This window comes from Amia ocellicauda, chromosome 4 (genome assembly GCF_036373705.1).
Source record: "Amia ocellicauda isolate fAmiCal2 chromosome 4, fAmiCal2.hap1, whole genome shotgun sequence".
Lineage (NCBI taxonomy): Eukaryota > Metazoa > Chordata > Actinopteri > Amiiformes > Amiidae > Amia > Amia ocellicauda.
Window position 1 is genome coordinate 32,068,920 of NC_089853.1, and position 21,154 is coordinate 32,090,073.

General features: G+C 39.5%; 1 protein-coding gene across 2 annotated transcripts in view; it reads left to right on the forward strand.

The window, feature by feature from the left end:
• Positions 1-479: 479 nt before the first annotated feature.
• Positions 480-21,154, forward strand: part of LOC136748294 (neuroplastin) — a 63,931-nt gene continuing 43,256 nt past the window's right edge. The window contains exon 1 of one of the 2 annotated variants that reach the window (XM_066701904.1): positions 480-827. In XM_066701904.1, the coding sequence (XP_066558001.1) occupies positions 752-827 (76 nt within the window). In that variant the 5' untranslated portion in view covers positions 480-751. The remainder of the gene's footprint in view (positions 828-21,154) is intronic. The other variant, XM_066701905.1, reaches the window with a different exon arrangement.

The window sequence follows — 21,154 nt, forward strand, 5'->3', positions numbered from 1 at the left end:
GTATGTGAGACAAAGTCCACTCGTTTAATGTATTTCTGTTCCACACCAGTTAGCCTACCCTCTCTTAATCAGTTTGCTTTCACAAAGAGGGAGCACTGAATTCAGATTCTCTTTTTGCAAGCAATGCATATTTTTGGTTAATGCAGACAAACATATCGCGACGGAAAATAGCCAAATAAGAAGGATTATCTACATATACATGTGATCACGGATATGACGTAATATTGTCCTTCCAAAGGCTGCGGTATAGAACCAATGTACAAAAGTATAGAAAACCACACCGTGTACTATAAGGGCACAATTTACTAGAATGGGTGATAAAATAAACACATGAGCGAATCGGTGTTTTATTCCCACAAAGCTGGGTTAGGTAAATAAACCGTGGACGCTGTCGGGTTTGCGATTGGTATGATTCAAGAGTAAGTGTGAAAGGCGGCGCCGTGCGCAGGTCCTGTGAGCGCTGCTGATGTAATCTCGCGGGATCTCGCGTCCGCAATCCGCTATCCGCTGAAGGAGGCTCGAGTCCTGCATCGGCATCTCCGACCCGCCGCGCCGCCGCCGCCGCTCCTCCTCTGCCTGCTTTCGGGCGACATCAGGCTGCTTGTCATCTCTCCGGCGGGCTGCGGTGGGGCTTAGACCGACCCTGATCTCATCCTCTCCCCTCGACCCCTCTCTGTCCCCCCCGATCGGTATCTCTCCATCCCCGCCCGCTCCCGCACCTGTTACCTGGCTCCCCGGGCGGATCCCGACGATGATGTCCTGCGCTCCGGTGCTCGCGGTGCTGCTGCTGGGGGGCTCGCTGCTGCCGCGGGGCTCTGCTCAGAACGGTAAGCCCGGAGACGCGACCTGCTACCGGGGGTCGGGGAGGGATTTGGTCCCGGGTCTTGGGAGCAGCGGGGTGGAGGTCGTGGGAGAAGGGGCTGCTGCTGTAGACGGTGGCGCAGGGCGCCGATGCAGACTCGCTTATATAAACCGCACCGCACCGCACCGCACCGCACCGCACGGAGCGGGAGATTTTCTATTTATTTCCATAATCCAGGCCGTGTGCCTGTGCGTGTGCGGTGGCGTGACAGCGGCGGGTGATCGGGCATCAAGTCTCTGATTACTTTTAGTCCTGAGAGGTTCATTTGTTTAATGGTATTTTACTTTGATATGACCGGTTTTGTTGAGCAGGTTTTAAGGCAGTATTATATATATATATAATTTAATTCTGCTGCAACCGACAGCCGTGCATTGCATTTGACAGACCAGAACCATCTCTTGAATGAAATCATTTCCTGATACGCGCTGTTTTCGATGTGGCAGATTCATTATTGTGTTCAGGATGATGAATTGGTAAAGGTGAGTTGTGTAGGCGATGGACGAGGTCCTAACCGGTGAAAGCGCTCTAGTTACTATTTAAACTGGCACATTTGCACAGTCCGTTATTATATATGACACTCTCGAAAAGCTTGGATTTCCCGTTTGCTTGTATCTTAGCAGTGCGTTTGTTTGTTTTGTGGTTGGATTAGATTTTTGTTTTATTTCGGGCTAGTGTTAGATCTGTTTAATTTCAGATTTAGCAAGCCCAACCCCCTTCTGTGTGTTTGCACTATTTTGAGACTGTTGCTTAATAAATGTTCTTGCAACATGGGGACCTACATTGATTATTATTATTACAAAAATAGACTATATCATATTTGAATGGGTACCCTAATATATATTATGACGTTTTTCTGGATTGTGCAGTTGTTTATTATCAAAGGTGTGGCATGAACCCTCAGATTATTAATGAATACAGGTGTATTATATTCCCCATTGGCTTCATGCTGGGAAACAGTCAGCTGCACTAACGGCAAATAAAACCACTACTGCAGGTGTAGTTAGAGCTTTTTCTGGTAGCTTTTCGAAACACAAGTGAATACTGTCCCCACTAGGCTAGAATGCAGATTGACTGTGCCAGGGGAGAGTGCTGACGGGGCAGAATTGTGCAGTGCAAACTCCTATGCGCTCTGGGATGGGCCACCATAAACATAGATCTGGCAAACTGGGATGCATAACCCAGTTTTACCAGCACGTGTGATTTGAAATCTTTATCCCCAAGCCAATTGCACAGCGTCTTGGTGCAAGGTTCATTCATTAAGTTTTTATCAGAGCCTGCTGTTTAATGTCATTTTATGGAACTTCATTTCGGTTAACACCAGCGTCTGTTTTCAAATATGCGTTTGTAGCGGTTTCATGTTTACCCTTTAACATAAAGAAACCAGTTTAGGTGATATTAAAGTATATGTTTGGGCCAAGATCACTTTTGGTTGATGATCATGGCTGTAGTAACATATGGTAGTTAGTCATGTCTGGAACAGTATTGGGTGGCATTATCTCTGCTGTGATGTGACCAGTGGCTTACTGTTCTCGACTGAGTGGGCTGGAGAAGACCGCAACCTTCTGGAGCTGAAGATACTTTAGTTAATGCAATGTTCTACACAGTGTTGCAACCTGGTATTGATTACTACACAGTGAAGAGGATACAGAACTCATTTTACCATATTGATTGCATTGCTTTCCATAGCCTGTGCTTTGGCCGATCCCTCTGGTGTGCTGGCATTAATTACTCAGAATCGCCTTACTGCTCTTTGCACGGAACATCTCATCTTTCATTGGTCTACAAAGGAGAAAATAATCAGGATCTGTTAGTGTAGATGATTGTGGATTTGCTATTGTAATGGAAAGACTAAACCGGAATTCCGCATATGCCACAGCCCCAATTTGCTATGTTAATTATGATGTAGGTGCAGTAGATGTGTGTGGAGAGAGAAGGCACAGAGGGGGAATTAATTATGCTGGAAGCAGTTCAGACCGCATAGCATGATATTCTCTCAAAGTATTTTAGATGCATCTTCTCTTGTGTTTAAGTACTCCATGTACGTATGTATATTTTGTTTCCAAAATGAACATTTTGACATTTTATTCTGATTTCTTTCTTCTGTCACGTCTAATAAGACAATACTATAGTCAATAATTATTGTACTCATCAATAATTCTTGTTTGTAAACTTAATTTACCCTAACAATAACATTGTGAAGCCTGCGGGATAGGTTGCAGTGCACATTGTAGTTTAGCCATTGAGAGAAACGCAGTACTAATCTGAAGACTGTAGGCCTATGTGCCCATTTTAGCTAAATGGGGCTGTGTGCTAACAGAATTGACAGAATTTGCTGATCAAAATTCAATCCCAGGTGGGGTCACTGCTGTTGTACCCTTGAGCAAGGTACTTTACCTAGATTGCTCCAGTAAAATCCCAGCTGTATAAATGGGTAATTGTATGTACAAAATAATGTGATGTATTGTAACAAATGTAAGTTGCCCTGGATAAGAGTGTCTGCTACAAAATGTAATGTAATAATAATAAGAGATTCCAATAAGAAGATGGTAAATGTGGGAAATCAGATTACTACACAGTGTTGACCCTAGATCACTAAGCAATACAGAATGTAGAACACATTTTGGAGCAGTTTAATGTAGTGATTGATTTATGTATTATTCACCATGTACAACAAATTACAGATGACTTTCCATTCTAGAAAGAAACATTTATAATGATGATGATATTAATAATAATAATAATAATAATAATAATAATAATAAACTAAGTTTGAGGACTGTTCTTGATAGAAAATGTATTGAACTGGGTTGTGGGTGGGAGGATGAATAGAAATGTGTACCTGCACAGTATAGGGAGGTAACCAATTGATTCAGGTGGCGATATGTGGCACAACACCAGGTGTTGTAGCATAGCGGTAATGCATGTTTATTGGAGTGCAGGGGCACCAGGTTTGCATCAGGCCTAGTAGGGCTTTGAGCAGTAACATCAGTGCAACTAGCATTTAAACAGATTGGACCCACCTCCCTGCGGCAAGTAGCTATGTTGTGCTTGCCAGTTGCTCATGCACATTTTCTCTTTCCTGGCTCAAGTGTTCCTCTCGAACATGAGATTTGGCCATCCAGAAAGACAATGTAACCAATGATTCTGGCAGCAGGTCTGTCCCCCCCATGTGGGCTGGTTCTTAGTATAGTGTCCATCAGTGCACAAAAGCCACTTTTACAGAATTCTTTTATTTTAGATTTCAGACCATAACAGGTTCTGGGTTAGATTTAAAACAAACAAATTCAAGATTAAAATTTCTAATAGGCCTGCAAATATTATTTACACCCTAAGTTATTATACTAGACTATAGGATCCTTAATATGGAGAAGTTAGTTATGAGGTGCCATAACTAACTTCTCCATATTAAGGATCCTATAGTCTAGTTTTTTATCAAATGGAGAATCACAAACATTGAAACAAACAGACACATTTTTATAAAATCCTTTGAGTGGTTGGAGCGGAAAAGAGAATCAATCTGCACATGGATGTATTTCCTAAGCTTGCAAATAATGTATTAATTGAAATGCCGTGGTACCTTGCATTATTGAAAATAATTCCAGAGCTTTGTATTTTTAAAAAGAATACAAATCATCTAGGCCTAGCTGTCTTAAATCAGTGGGGCTTCTGACCTTCATGATGTTAAGGTCACAGCAAATCAAGTATTTTATTTACATTAACCCCCATACAATATCCCAGTTTTTTTTATGATGCCTGGTGCTCTTGTTACATCACTTGGATCCTTCAACTTTCAGTAAATTAAATATGAATGTTATTCTAGGGATCTCTTGAGTGTGTTGACATGGTGCTGATCTGGCCACCGTGAAGCCCAGTCTATCCTGATGCAAGAATGATTATTCCTGCTTGAATCTCCAACACTCGTGCAAGGCAAAATGCATCCACAAACATGTGCAGCTGCAGCGTAAATTGCATCTGTCCTTCTGCGGCAAGCTTCTATTTATAGACCTGAGACGCAGCAGGCATGGATCCTGATTTATTAACGCCCATTGTGAAATGGAATCCGTTAACTCTTAATGCAGGAGGTGCACTTTGAAGGTGTTCAGCTGTGATGCACAGTGCACTTGACAATTGGCAGAAATTTGTAAGGTTTCAAGGCTACTAAGATGTGCCACCATATTGGTGCAGTTGTGATAGAATTTGTGTGGTCAAGTGTTTGCTTTTGCTACAGAAATAAAAAAATAAAAGTATTAAAGGAAAACAAGGGCCGCACAAAAAAACATACCTACTTGTACAAAGTGTTGTTTGTTTACTGGAATTTTTTTGAATTCCAGTATCACATTGAAGACATCCATTAGTGGTTTGTACTACAAATCAACAGCCTGGCTTTAATTACCATCAAGGGTATTAGCCTCTATTAATACAACTGGCTTTGATCTCTGATCTGTTGGAGACATTGAAAAGGGAGCAGTGTCTGTTGGCAAAGACTGATACAAATATTGTATACATGTGATTATTGCTTTAAAAAAAAAAGTGCTCTTATTCCATTACGTTTATGTTGATTCACATTGAAATAGAAATGAGAGCATTATCAGAAATTATTAGCAACTTCTGACTATTAGCAACTATAGACGTAGGGTATTTTGACTTTAAGCACCATTTCATGAGTAATCTGCTATGAAGCAAGAATTGGATGTAAGATTCTGTTCTATTTTTACGTAGTTAAGAATATGTGGCCGAACCTGTTAAATTCATGTATTATTATTAAAGTGAACGCTGAAAATTACAGAGCTAAAAGAAGTGGCGTTGAGTCACACGGAAATAAAATATGAAAGTAAACCATTAAATTATTTGTGCAGTGATATCAAAAACGAAAGGACTAAACTATGAAAGTGGCAAATTTGAGCTGCAGACTGAGACTAGTGTGAAAACGTACAATGTTTTCAGGAACCTGGCTAATCTAAGCCATGTAATCATTTTTAGCTTCTAAAATAGTAAAAGCAGTTATTTTATTTCATGTGCCTATAATTAGAAAGTACTCACCACTCTTAGAGTATATGAAACAGATTTTTTATTTTTAAAACTGAACTGAACTGAACTGACATACTTCTATCATCCACAACCTAAAGTTATTCTGATCTGTGTCATAATGTGCAATATTAAGTTGCAACACTAGCTATCAGATAAATAATGGCACTGACCCACGAATAGGGTTTGTGGAGTATACAGGTTTGAGACCCGTCACTAGAGTATCCTTCATGGTTTTTCTCTCTCTCTCTTTCTCTCTCTCTCCTTGGCTATCCATCATACGTTAGGCTATAAACAAGTATGAAAAAAGTATTCTCACAGTGGTTGAAGCCTGGATGAAAATGAAAGGAAATTAGATCTGCCTGTGCTTAAATGAAATGCCTGTAGAAGTTGTAACCATTGAATTGCACGTTTGTAATTATGTGTAATTATTTTTGTGTTGTGGATAAGGCATCAGACCTTCCAGCAGTCTCAACGGCAATACATTTGATATCTTCTGTAGTACATAAATATGTGGGAAGTAGCTTTAGTATAGCACAGATTGATTTTGGCTGTACCACAGTGAAACCTTCCACAATGTGTCAGGTACAATGAGTTTGTCACCTTGGCTGTAACTCTGTTGGGACAAAAATCTAGGCTGTTCAATCTATTTTTGGTATTTGGTGAATCTAATTTAAAAAGAATGAAAAAACTCAACTTGTTCCTTGGGAGTTTTTAAATATATGCTGTGTTTTTTGTTGCAGGACTCAATAATAGAATGTACTAGAATCTTTTGTGGCCCATCTGAGCAGTTTGCTTGCATATGTGACCTTATTCCACAAGAATATGGTAGCATCTACCCTTGAGCCTGTTAAAGCTCAGTCTGATTTGTTGTTACTGTGTTTGCAAAGGCACTCAGTTGTGAGTAAGACATGTATTAAAAAGGAAACATTATTACTACATAAAGTACAAATGGAGTTAGACCTATGCAGTTCAGTGAAAATACAGAGCGCACAGTTCAAGTGAAGTAGGATATTGGGAATCGAGTACAACCTGGGCTCAATTCGAGATTTCTGTGAATGTTGGAATCGCAAGATGTCCCTGATTAAAAGACACAGAGGTTTATTTTCTTTGTATAAACATTTTAATTAAATCGTATGTAATTTTCTTTACCACTGTAATGGAGATCACATCCACATAAAGTACAGAAAATGTATATATAGTGTGACGATAGAAAAAACGTCTTGTTTCATATTATGCTCTATTGTTTATTACGTTGTGTCGCAAATCCCACTCTTTACGGCAATAGTTTTCGTCATTTGGATGCTTTGCGTTCTTCCCAGTTCTTCCACACGTGCCGGACGCAGGCAAGAAATGTGCATCAGAAACACAGACAGACATGGAGGAGAGTGAACTGACACAGAATAACCACAATAACCAAAAGATTCTTTAATGCACAAGGGCACACGTTGTTCCCCGCTCTCGTCGGTGGGCTAATCTAGATCTGCAAGCACCCCCAACAATACACCTTCGCACCCTCCACCCCCGCTAATTTAGATTATTATTTTTTCATTTTATACAAATTATATCAACGTTTGTTTGCATTTTAATAAATTGTAAAGCAATGCGAACATGCAGAAACAGTTTTATTATTATTAATAATAATAATAATATTATTATTATAACTATTTGTATTAACACGTACTATACCGGTAAGCATAATCGAGACACGACAGTCAGAGAAGAAATATACCTGTCTAGCAGATGTTAATGCGCCACTATAAACCCGGACATGGTAAATCTACCTGAATCTATACCTTTTACAGCGCATGCGTTGCGTGATTACTATTACTTGTGTTATTGTTATGTGACAGTAAATCATATTGTGTGTGTGTGTGTGTATATACCCCATAACAACATAACACACTTAATCACACAACACTTGTGCTGTAATGTGTTGCATTCTGCATATATTTACCATGACAGCCTGCATGTGGTATGTGTTAGTTTTGCATATTTAATGATTAACAAAATGCTTGTAGTTTGAATGTCTTTGGTCTTATTTTGTAGCTTGATTGGATAAAAACAAGAAATATCGAGAGATATATCGTGTATCGCCCAAACTTCTAAAAATATAGAGATATTATTTTTAAGTCATATTGCCCAGCCCTAATTTAATGATTCTACTGGGGAATGTGGTCTAATATGTGTCCTGGAGGAATCAAATTTTTGTAAAAGAAGACCTAAGAGGTGCAGTGTGGCTGCTATCTTGGCGGTTTAAGAGGGGTTAATCTGGAAGAGAACTTGCAAGTTCCAAGAGATTAAACGCATTTGAACTGAAGCTGGGGTTAGTGGGATTTAAATCTCATTAAATAACTGCACTTCTGTATCGTGACCTAGCACTGGCTGTGCATTGGAGACGGTGTCGTCCCCTGCCACATTGTTTAACGTTCAGTTGAGGTGCACACATCTTGAGGCACATAACACAACACATCCATCTTCTCTTTTCAACAGGAGAAGGTTTATGGGCGGACGATGGCCAGGTGTTGATCTGATGACTGAGGCTTTTGATGTGTATTTTTAAACATCCACAAAAGCCACATGAATGTCGGACAGCTTCGTTTAAGTCTCGGACAGCTTTGGCTTTGAGATGCTCAGATATGAAACCTTGTGTCATTTAACTTAATTTGTTTTCATATTATGATTAGTATATATTTAATTTTTCAGTGAAGGTTGGCACACTACAATGGCTTTATAACGGGAAATGAATCTCTTTTTTGCTAGGAAGGAATAGAACATTTATTTCCTGCATACTTACAATAATGAGGAATTGGCCTTTGTGTTGTGCCCTATTCTTCACTGCTGTCACCTGGATTTTTAAAGGAGAACTTTAAAGACAGGCCTCCGCATGGCAATTCCACAGTCATGGGGCTCTTGCATTGTGTCAACTGGATAATGGCCACCTCTCCCTCAAATAAAACAGATTTTCAGGCAGGCTGTCTGTATATACAATTCACACACATAATTTGGTAGTCACATTTTCTTTCATTTGTGATGAAAATGTAAATTCCAAAAGTAGTTTATTGCTCGTAGGGAAAAATATCAACTGGAACAATGATCGGTCCTTTGAGTCACCTGGGAAAGATGAAAGACTATGAACTGAAGCAAACAAATTAGGCTATTGGGTATAAACAGCGCAGGCTCAGTGTAATATGCCGCGAAAGTTGCCGCGTTCGTGCAGCGCAGTTCTGCACAGAATTTCAGATGTGACGTCACTAAGCCCCACCCCCAGAAATCTGTGCAGAAGCGGCGCAGCTCCGGAAAGTTGCTGCGGGAGGCGAGCTGTGGCTGTGAGATGAAATACTATGCAGAGATCAAGAGGGGCGTGTGAAGATAAATGACGACTACTGCTGCCCCCTAGACAGTGGAGGTGAACGACAAAGCTGTGAACATTGTCAACACCATAGACACGATTTTAGATCGACACTTTGGCTATGTCAGTGCTTTGTTAAATAATTACATGAATTATTTTAACAAATATATAATGCAAATCTATAATAGTAGTAGTAATAATAATAATTAGGGCTGTCATTCGATCAAATATTTTAATCGATTAGTCAATGGGCATTAGTTGATTCATCGCTGGATTAATCTTGCACTTAAAATTAAATGTAACAGTCTTTAAGTGGTTGTGCCACACAGTACTTTAATAAATACTAGGCATTGCTATTACAGTATAACAATGCTGAATGGGAATTGTAAAGAAATAAAAAATAAGTGAAATGTATATTAAAAATTACCAAATAATTATAATTGCTACAGCAAATGGATGTTTTGCTCACAAATGATACTGTAAACTACTCACACTGCCCTTGTAAGAAAAACAGAAAAACAAAAAAGAAAAACAAAGCAAATGAAACCGAACCTTTACTTTGTTTCAGTTTTTCCTTCTGAATCCAAAGCTAGGCTGTAGTTTCCCTTTAGCAGCTGTAACCCTCCAGTTTGTGCAGTTACTGTACTGTAGCTCTAGTGATGTGATCTCTTGCATGATTCACTTTTATAATTTAACACTAGAAGCGCAGGGCTGGTCAGTTTGTCCGATTTTAATTTGACTACGTGCATACCCATTTGTGACTTTTCGTAAATACATGTATAAAATATGCATATGGTGTTTTAGCTGCATAAATGCAAATCAAGTTCAAATCGCAGTCCCTACCTCACCTGTCTACAGTCTTTCATGTGCTTGAAAAACACACTTTGTGTAGCATTACAAGTGTCTTCTTACAACTGTACTGAGATTGAGTGGACACTTAGTGATTACGCTGCAAATAAGCACTTGTTTCATTAATTTGTTTTGACTGAAGTGTACGCATTTAGAAAACAAAGCACTTTATTTATGTCAATCATTGTAATGTTTTATGTTCAGATTTCCATTTAAATACCCTATTACATTTGTGCTAGTTTTATTCGAACGTTTCCCTGCTAACACACAATGTTGCCACAGGGTTGCCTTTCATTATTATACCACAGTGTAAAGGGGTTGAATTTTGGGGATTATACGGGTTTGTGTAATGGGGTAATGTGATTGCTGCACCTCTATAAAAGTAGGGAGGAAGTGTCGGGGAAAGTGCAGACAGGCCGGTTGCGGGAGCCCAGAGACTTAGACTGCAGAGATTGCCTTATGTGGTTTGGCAAGTTGTAGAGCTACTACATTGCTGCATTATAGTGGGAGTTTGGTGGAAAACTATCGATAGCCTTGAGGAGGCAACTGTGGTGAGAATAATCGGATCGGGAGTTTGACTGGTGTGTAGTGTCTGCGCTACCGCTGATGGGAACAGTGGACGTGTGTGTCCGGGTTCTCGCATACCCCGTTGTGGGCTGGGATTCTGACTATAAATTGATATTGTATTGATGGGAATATGTGGATGGGTTTTTATTAAGCGTATAGCTCTTTAACTGGGATTAGATAAGAGTTCAAACTGCAGTTTCTAAGGATGTGTTTGTATGGGGAAAATGTTTATAATGGTGTGATTTATTTATTGTGACGGGTATCCCAATTGTGTGTTAATGTGCTGCTGATTTTATTACTGATTATTCCTTTTTTGTAAAATACAATACTTTAACGTTTTATGCTGGTTGCTGGTGTCTCTTTGGTCTATATCCCAGTTTTATTTAAGCCCTATAGAAAACAAATCTGTGGCCTAGCCTAATAGGAACTGATTGAATATCTCAAGTGTTAATTGTCAGCATAGCCTGACTGGCATAGTCGGAAGGAGGTGTAGATTCATTGATTACAGCCAGTTTGTGTGTCTGGTCATCCGCAGCAGCAGGCTTACAACAGCGTTATCGGTTAAAATGAGCGGTTTTGGCTCATGAACAAGGACACCGCATCTGCACTCTTTCTTTATCATGCAGCAGTCTGACTTTCAATAACCTTCTTCCGCATTAAAGTGCACTCACTATTACCTAAGCTAGGTAAAAGTGTCTGTGATGTGTGCGGACGAGCTTTGAGGACTGTGTACTCATTCTTGTAGGTATAAGTGGACACATTCATGCAATGCTCTGTGTGAGGTTGATGCAGTAATTGGTCGACTGTGGAGTGCTAGGAAAAATTAAGCAGAAGACCTGAAATTGTTATGATATCTGTAAATGTAAAAATGAATAACACATAAATAAACTTGGCTTGGCTTGGGAAAAGAGACAGACTCCTCAAGTAAAATACATATGAAGTAGCTAATCGCTTGGCAGGAACCAAACCCGCAATGCACTGTGTTTACCATGCAATTTTAGTCACTCAGCCAAGACATAATGGTGTGGTTGGAATGAAGACACTCAAATTTGTTTCTAGTACTTCTACCTGTGAACAAGATTATTTGATTACTCATGTGTTGAGACCAGAACATTTACTTAATAATGAGTTGACTATACCACATGATGTGCTGCTACAAGAAACCTATGAGTTTTAAAGTGAGCAGTTAAAACGTGTAGGCCTAACTGTTTGACTGTATTGAGTCGTCCCATTATCCTAACTGATTTTGCTCTGTTAAAGCAAATAATCTGACTGGCTCAAAAATGTAATTTTCTTCTACATGGGAGTTCCTTCACTTTAAAATCATTGCAACTGCTACAAAACTGCTTGAAAATAATGTGAAAATTTTGGAGATATTTAGATAATTTCAAGTAATTTGTTTGAAAAATAAAATATTGATGTACACTCACCTAAAGGATTATTAGGAACACCATACTAATACTGTGTTTGACCCCCTTTCGCCTTCAGAACTGCCTTAATTCTACGTGGCATTGATTCAACAAGGTGCTGAAAGCATTCTTTAGAAATGTTGGCCCATATTGATAGGATAGCATCTTGCAGTTGATGGAGATTTGTGGGATGCACATCCAGGGCACGAAGCTCCCGTTCCACCACATCCCAAAGATGCTCTATTGGGTTGAGATCTGGTGACTGTGGGGGCCAGTTTAGTACAGTGAACTCATTGTCATGTTCAAGAAACCAATTTGAAATGATTGGACCTTTGTGACATGTGACAAGCATTATCCTGCTGGAAGTAGCCATCAGAGGATGGGTACATGGTGGTCATAAAGGGATGGACATGGTCAGAAACAATGCTCAGGTAGGCCGTGGCATTTAAACGATGCCCAATTGGCACTAAGGGGCCGAAAGTGTGCCAAGAAAACATCCCCCACACCATTACACCACCACCACCAGCCTGCACAGTGGTAACAAGGCATGATGGATCCATGTTCTCATTCTGTTTACGCCAAATTCTGACTCTACCATCTGAATGTCTCAACAGAAATCGAGACTCATCAGACCAGGCAACATTTTTCCAGTCTTCAACTGTCCAATTTTGGTGAGCTTGTGCAAATTGTAGCCTCTTTTTCCTATTTGTAATGGAGATGAGTGGTACCCGGTGGGGTCTTCTGCTGTTGTAGCCCATCCGCCTCAAGGTTGTACGTGTTGTGGCTTCACAAATGCTTTGCTGCATACCTCGGTTGTAACGAGTGGTTATTTCAGTCAAAGTTGCTCTTCTATCAGCTTGAATCAGTCGGCCCATTCTCCTCTGACCTCTAGCATCAACAAGGCATTTTCGCCCACAGGACTGCCGCATACTGGATGTTTTTCCCTTTTCACACCATTCTTTGTAAACCCTAGAATTGGTTGTGCGTGAAAATCCCAGTAACTGAGCAGATTGTGAAATACTCAGACCGGCCCGTCTGGCACCAACAACCATGCCACGCTCAAAATTGCTTAAATCACCTTTCTTTCCCATTCAGACATTCAGTTTGGAGTTCAGGAGATTGTCTTGACCAGGACCACACCCCTAAATGCATTGAAGCAACTGCCATGTGATTGGTTGGTTAGATAATTGCATTAATGAGAAATTGAACAGGTGTTCCTAATAATCCTTTAGGTGAGTGTATGTTTAAGTAAAGGTTTGAGGGTAGACCAGATATTTAGATGTTCATGAAAATAAATACATTTAAAAAAAAAAAAAACAATATGTATCAAGCAATTTGCAGATTCTACTGCTTTTTGGATTGCATAGAAACTGGTGAAATGGTTTCCACTCTGTTTATTTTATATCTTTGGTTTCCCCCATAATTCTTGTGATGAGCAAATATTTTGTTCATGGTTCCTTTTTGGATTTTTGTCCTTTTCTACCATTGCACGTCTTGTCAATAAATTACATTTTTAAACATGTAATCAGGTTAGACTGAGATCTGCAGGAATTTCTCATCACAATGGGCACAACCGCATTGTGAAACAAAAGTCAGGTGTCCATTAATTAACCAGTTGATGGCTATTTTAAATTAAATTCCCAAGTGAAAACCACCTAATTGTATCTACCACTCTGGGTCATTAATCCTATTGCTTTTTTAAACCGTTCTTTGCTAGGTCAGCTACAGAAACCACAGAAACTTTTGCTCTTGTTGGTTAATAAATGAGGTTGCCCTCATAACATAGGTTGACTGGTTACACATTTAGTTCAATCTCCTTTCTTTTGATTTTGGTGTATGTGGTACTGTGGTATGTTTTGTTTCCACATCAGGCCAGCTCATGTCAGGCTGATGTGTGTGCATTGCTCGTGACTCCAGGCACTGTCAGAGTCATGATCATGCCTCAAGTGGTCTTCCTCCCTCTGCAGGGCGACACTTCAGTCAGTCTGAGGATTCCCTGGCTACACAGAAATAATCCCATTTGCGGCCAAGGGATGCCACAGTGCAGGGTCGTAATCCCATTTATGTGCAGGGCTACCTAAACGTTCAATGTCAAAATAGTTTTTACCCTGGGCCTCTCTCCCAGCAGGGTGATAATCCCATTCCCTCCTCCTTCTGTGACATGCCTGGCTGTGTGAATGGTTGCCATGAAGGTACTACATTTCCCTTCTGTAAGGACTGCTTGGGTTTGTAGTGTTGACGTTGTACAGTGATGCACAACTGCTGGGGTTTTATAGCTCATTTTCAGACTAGCTCTCTCATAGTTGTAGAGGCCTCGGATAACTATGGAGTCATTAAACCCTTAACCACAAATTTAAAAAGGAAAAACAAAATCCCCTCGACAAAATATTTGGTGAATTTGATCATTTCCCCCCCCCCAATGCTTTGTAGCATGTATTATTGTATCAAAAGCATATTTGTCCTATGTGTGTCCAGTTCTGCAGTAGGAAACTCGATGCCTATGTGAGATCAGGTGACGCCAGGTTTCCATGCAGCTACTCTCTTAATTCACTGACCGTTTGCACAGTACTGTTTCACGTGACTTCCTTTGTTTCTGTTCAAGGTTGATTGGTAGCAGGGCCACACTGCTGTGCCGTACACATCAATGTATCCTGTCAGACCAGTGTAATCTTTTCAATGTCTGCTTTAGGGTTACCAGTGCTAAGTAGATAAAGAAGCCAACGTATTCAAGGGCAGTGATACAGCAACCCCCCCCTGTTAACTGACTGGGCACCACAGCTTACAGTTGCTCACTGTTTTGATCAGAATGGCAGTTATAAATATGAATCCTTTTGTCTGAAAATATGGGTGGGGAGGGTGGTTAGAAATTGAGAGTGAGCTAATGCTGTCTTCCTGTGATCCATCATTGACAATGTTTCTCAAGGTCCCCAATGACAGAGTAGTAATTTAATGTAATCAATTCACAAATGATTTGCAGCAGGACTATACTCCTATTTGTATTACTGTCTGCCAGGCTAAACTACCTTGCAACACCAGGTTATTATTATTATTATTATTATTATTATTATTATTATTATTATTATTATTTCTTAGCAGACACCCTTATCCAGGGCAACTTACAGTTTTCACAAGAAACATTTTAAAACATTACAAAAGTGCAGTTGCATAATCGGTACAAAATACGTTTAGGTGAAATATTTGAATAGAATCATATTTTACAGTAGGTCTGTATATATAACTACATAAATTGTATTTGTGTGAATGTGGTTGACAGGATTTATTTGTTTAATCATTTTTTTTAAGACAAGGGTGCCTTTTGTTATTAACATACATTTCTTGGATATTCTATAAATAAATCACTTTCCACAGAGCACTGATATATTTAGCACCATCTGTCTTTTTAGTTTTTCTCCATTTTGATTATGTAACATGTATAGTGCTACATTTCATGACCGTGTTTCTATAGCGACACAAGATCAACCCAAGGAAACCCGAGGAGAAGCATATATATTTTCAGTTTTCTGTAACGAAGGATGCAGCCAAACATGTCAGATACTCAGCGGCTAAAGAGCTGGAGGCAGTGGTATTACTAGCCCAGCTGATAGTCTGTGGCCTGTGTGGAAAAGTGAACTGTATCACTTTCAAGGGGGGTGTTATATCCAGGAAGGGCTGCACTGCCCAGATTGAGCTAACCACATGAATGCACATCGTCATCCATTTTCCATTGTAAATAGATAAGTGTAGTTTCTTGTATAGCACTTTTCCAGTTCAATTCTAATATAATAATAACTTATACACTATAGCAACACGCACAACACCATACATTTAAGAATCATGCGTGTTCCCCTTTAATCTAGAAAGCTGATAGTTGGGACTGGAACATTTTTCTTGTTATGTCATGAAAGTGAAGAACAGCCTGCACTTGCAAATTAATGTCAGGATGAGCCAAGAAGTTGCTGATGATACTTGTGGTTAGGCATTAAGGATGATTCATTTAAAATTCCACCTCGTGGGCTGATTATCATATTACTGGAAGAAAATTGATAATAAAATGGTGCCACATTGATTCGGGCTGGATCTGTGGAAAGACTGGCGTTTTATCTATGAGCTATAAAAAAATAAAAAATCAATGAACTGGGTCGGAAAAATTGTTTCACTGGAGTCTTTGTGAAACTTGGTTAGCGCGTATCCTGTTTCTCATCAAATATTGAATGCAGTCCTTTTTGTGTCCTTCTCACTTTACTGCATTGCTGATGCAGTCACTGTCCAGGAATGAGCTGATCTCTGACACTTGGTAACAGACATTGATACAGTACAGTGGTTTCTTCCCTTATCAGGTTCCTGTTTCACTACTCACTATTCACTATTTTTTTTTCCCTCCCTCCTCATTCTCATTTAAAGAGACATCTCCTCTATTGGTCATGCGTCTTAAAAAAATGGAAATATTCAAAAGGAGACGGTAACTCAAAGCTACTGAAAAATGCCTTTACCTAACACAACCCCATTTCAAGAACTTTTAATCAGAATAGGGTGATAGGGAGGCGCATTACAAGTGCAAAGTAGATTTGGATCTGCTCTGTGTATCAACATGAGTACATGCGTTGGTTCCTTCAGCTCAGATTGGGACGATGGTTGAAAGTTGGTGAATAATTGATTTCTAAAGCAGATGTACAGTTCTCACTGCAAACAACCAGAAATAGACCAACAATTATGTCATCACGTGCTGGTGCAACTTTTTGACTCCCATCTTTGCAAGTCTTTCAATGTGATATCAACAATATCCCAGTCCATACACAAAGCTGGCTTGTGTGAGCAAGTGTCAAAATGCAGCCATTACTGAAAACGGTCCATCATAAATCTCGTATGGGTTTTGCGACAAAGCAGAATAATGTTATGGGGATGCTTCTCATTAGCTTGGAAACTTGTGAGCATTGAGGGGAAAACGGTTAGTGTAAATCCTAGAGGAAAACCTGATCGAGTCATCCAAGTGTCTAAAGCTGGGTTAAAAAATCGCATTGCAGCAAGACAATAACCCGAATTACATGGCCAAAGCCACACTACAATTATTTAAAATTAGGTGAATGTCCTTGAGTGGCCCAATCAAAGTCCATCGACCATCCCCAACAAACTTGTCAAAAGTGGAGCAATTTTTCAGGGAATATTGGGTAATAATTACACCACCCCCACTTTCGTTTTTAGCTTCTCTTTTCCTTGTCATGCTAGAACAGGGAGAGTAAGACACAGATGAGTCAGTTTTAGTCAACCTGGGTTTTTATTCAGCATGCTTGCACAACCAAATGAAATTAACAATATCCTCCTTATAGAGGAGCCTTCAAGCTCGCCACAAACTAACAAAAGAAAGGCAAACTGGCAAGGGGAAATTATTCTTCAGACGCTTCAAGGCACAACACAGGCTGAGGTGGTATGGGATCTACCTGAAAGAAATGACAGGGAGGTTAAATAAGGTGAGGCACAGCTGTGGTGAGAGCACTGATTTGTCATCTGAATCAGCGCCACAGGTGTGTCTAATGACCTGGTTCAGGGCACCGAAATGAGCAGCTGCTGACACTGAGTGACAACCCAGCCCCCACCAATAGCTGTCCCGTGACAGGGCCCACCTGTCACACATGCCTACAAAGTTTATGTCATCTTCCCATCTTTTATGTGATATTCTGTTTTCTTCTCTTATGTAAATATGTAGGCTATACAGTGAATTGCATAACTATTAACCACCCCAAGAATTTTTTGTTGTTACACTCGGGAATGAAAATTTAATTTGATTGGGATTCTTTCCCTTTGATTAACGCCACATACAACACCTTGAAGGTGCTTTATTAAAACTGTAAAAAATAAATAAATAAGTTAATTCATCATAAAAAAAGATGTAATATGTTAGATACACAAAAAGTCAATACTTGGTAGAACCACCTTTGGCAGCAGTTACAGTGAGTCTTTTTGAGTAAGTCTCTACCAGCTTTGCACAACTGGTTCCTGTAATTTTTGCCCATTCTTCTTGGCAAAATTGCTCAAGCTCTCAAGTTCGATGGGCACCATTGCTTAATGGCAACTTGCAACTCTTGCCACAGATTCTTAATTGGATTGAGGTCTGGGCTTTGACTGGGCCATTCTAGGACACTCCGCTTGTTTTTAAACCATTCCAGTACAGCCTTGGCTGTGTGTTTAGGATCATTGTCTTGCTGAAAGGTGAGCCTCCACCCCAGTAGAAGGTCTGTTGCAGATTGAAGCAGGGTTTCCTCTAGGATTTTCCTATACTTGGCTCCATCCGTCATGCCCTCAATCGTGACAAGTTTCCCAGTCCCTGCTGATGAAACGCATCCCCATAGCATGATGCTGCCAACACTGTGCTTTACCGTGGGGATGATGTTCTCAGGGAGATGAGCAGTGTTGAGTTTATTTATAGTTTATGGAAAAAAGATAAAATATTTTTTCCAGCATCGACATACATTACATTTTGTGTAGATCAGTGATTGGAAATCCCAATTAGTCCTAAATCTATTTTAGTTCCAGATTGTAACACTAACAAAAGTCCTTGGGTGGTGAATCCGTATACAATCCACTGTAAATATTTTCAAAAGTGTATATTTTTGATTAAATAACTATATTAATGAAATAGATGAAGTGAAGTGAAGACAAAGCCCACCAACCTGAGAGTATTTGATTACCGCAAGCTTGGCTTGCTCGAGTCGTTTCGCCAACCACAGGACAGAACAGGATTTTCTTAATCTAGAACTCAAAGTGCGTAGGAGGTGGAGAACTCTCGCCGCCTCCTGAGAATAGAAAGCCCAGAATCCAGACAAGTGTTACACTGTGTTGATGTCTTGTTTGGTGTCCATAAACAAAGCATTTGGAGGATGTTTTTTTCTCTCAAAGATTGAGCTACAGTGTATTGGAAACTTGTTGCTTGTCTTGCTGTCATCTGCTAATTTGTTCTTCACCTTTTTCTAAACATAACTAATGACAGATTTGAAAGGGCTGACTGGCAGAAAACATAGCAGCTCTCTTGCCATTTGTGCCATGCTTGGGGCCCTTGTGTAGAAACACATGACTTCTTTCACTATAAGTTAGCCTCAGTGTCCGCAGTCTGGTATAGGCCTAAGTACTGTTGTGCAAGATCACTTTTTAATCTTGTTTCACTTACCAAATCTTGCTTCAGTACCTGCTGTATGATCTGGTTGTATTTTAATAAGTAATAGCCTATTTTAATAACTGATTAGCCTACATATTCAGATATCAGGGGTAGTGTCACAGCAGCACCTTGGCAAGAACAGTTTTATTTTATTACATGTTGGTACTGTTTTGTGTTTGTCAGTGCATGGATAAAATTACAGTAACCCGTGGCCCTCATTCAGATTAATTATTTCAGCTTGGAAGCATGATATTGTATTTTTATTCTTCCTCCTCCATCTGTGCTTCAAAGATAAACCAGGTAGCACTGAATTCTATGCCTCAATACTGTCTTTTTTTAATAGTGTTTTTAAATAGTTGTTTTCTTTATTCTTATTATTTGCAAATATAACTTGTCTTCCAGCAGTACCATGCAAAGGTTCAATATATAAAACATTGAAAGGACTGAATTAATCTGTTGTGAGCCATCTGTTGGGGCTTAAGGTTACTTAATTATTTACTGTCTCTGTTAGTGGCCTGGTTGCCACCTTGTCTTAAAACGTATGTTTTGTTTTAAAAATAGTTAGCTGGTGTGACAAAGTATTTGATTTGAAGTGTCTTCTAAGGGCAGTTTCATACATGGTTCACATGCAAATAATTCAAATTGTGGCTCACTTGCCAAATTGTGGTTCATGTGCTGATGCTGTTTGTGTTTGTCTGTGCAAAAAGTGTAGCAAAAAGAGAATGTGGGTGAAGACATGGCTGGGGAGGCGAGGGCAATAGTCTGTCTACTGTGCTGCGAGAGCTGGAGGTGAGCAACAGTCACAGGCTATATCCACAGTATGAGCATTGCATTGTAGGTACCAATATTTTACACAGACCTGGGTCAATTACAGATACTAATTGGTATTTGTATTTGAAAATATTATTTTCCCTGTATTGAGTATTTTTATATAACCTGCCCCAAAACAACCACTACATGTTCATTGGTAGTGGGGACGCGCCCCGACCAAGCTGCTTGGTGTGATGATCAGTGCAGATTTGTTAGGGAGGGCCAAATCGGGCTAAAATCGGGCTAATAAACGTGTAGTGTGACCTTAGCTCATACATTTCTTTTGAGAATTTTTGACATGATGTGGTCTTGCTCTACTTTTCCTTTATTGGTATTGTATAACTGCAGAAGAAACCGAAGATAAAGACATTATTGCGTATATCATTGACCTTTTTAAACTGCATTTAAACCGTATTAGTTGGCCTTTAATTGAGCCGATGATGGACATGCATACATCGTGATATCCGATATTATCATCTCGGCTAGGGGGTGCGCAGGCAGGAGCATGCAACTGTTGCATATTCTGATATATAGCTTACTACAACATGTAGTCATTAAGCCTATATGTTTAATATTACTATTACTTTTTAATGACGTTTTACATTTTTTATTTTTGTGATCTGCGTCTTTTTTTTATTTTTTCTTAAATATAAAGCTGTGTGTAGTACCCTGCAGCTACGATAGAAACTAAAACAATTTTTGGTGTGAAACATTTCAATAGGTGTCCATCAGCCTGTTCACAGCTGTAAGCGTCTACACATTTGCATGACAGCTGTCTCTGAACTAACTTCAGTGCAACCGTATTACCTACAGAGATTTCAGTTATGTGGGGCTACTTCTTTTTATTCAACATATTGAAAAATATTTAAAATGTATATGGGTAAAGCTTTTTCAGTCAAATACATTTGAGATGTGTAATTGCCATCATCCATCACCAAGTGCTGTGAGAATAAAGTGTCATTCTAAGTTTGACTCCTTGTAGCCTATTAAACAGGAAAATACATTTGGGTATTTTTTTTTTCTGTCATGGTTAACTTTTATTTTTAACATTGTAGGGTATTTTAGGTTTGTAAAGGAATTAGTATTTTTATTAAATGACTGGATGCTTTTTGGGCTCCAACATTTTGATAATA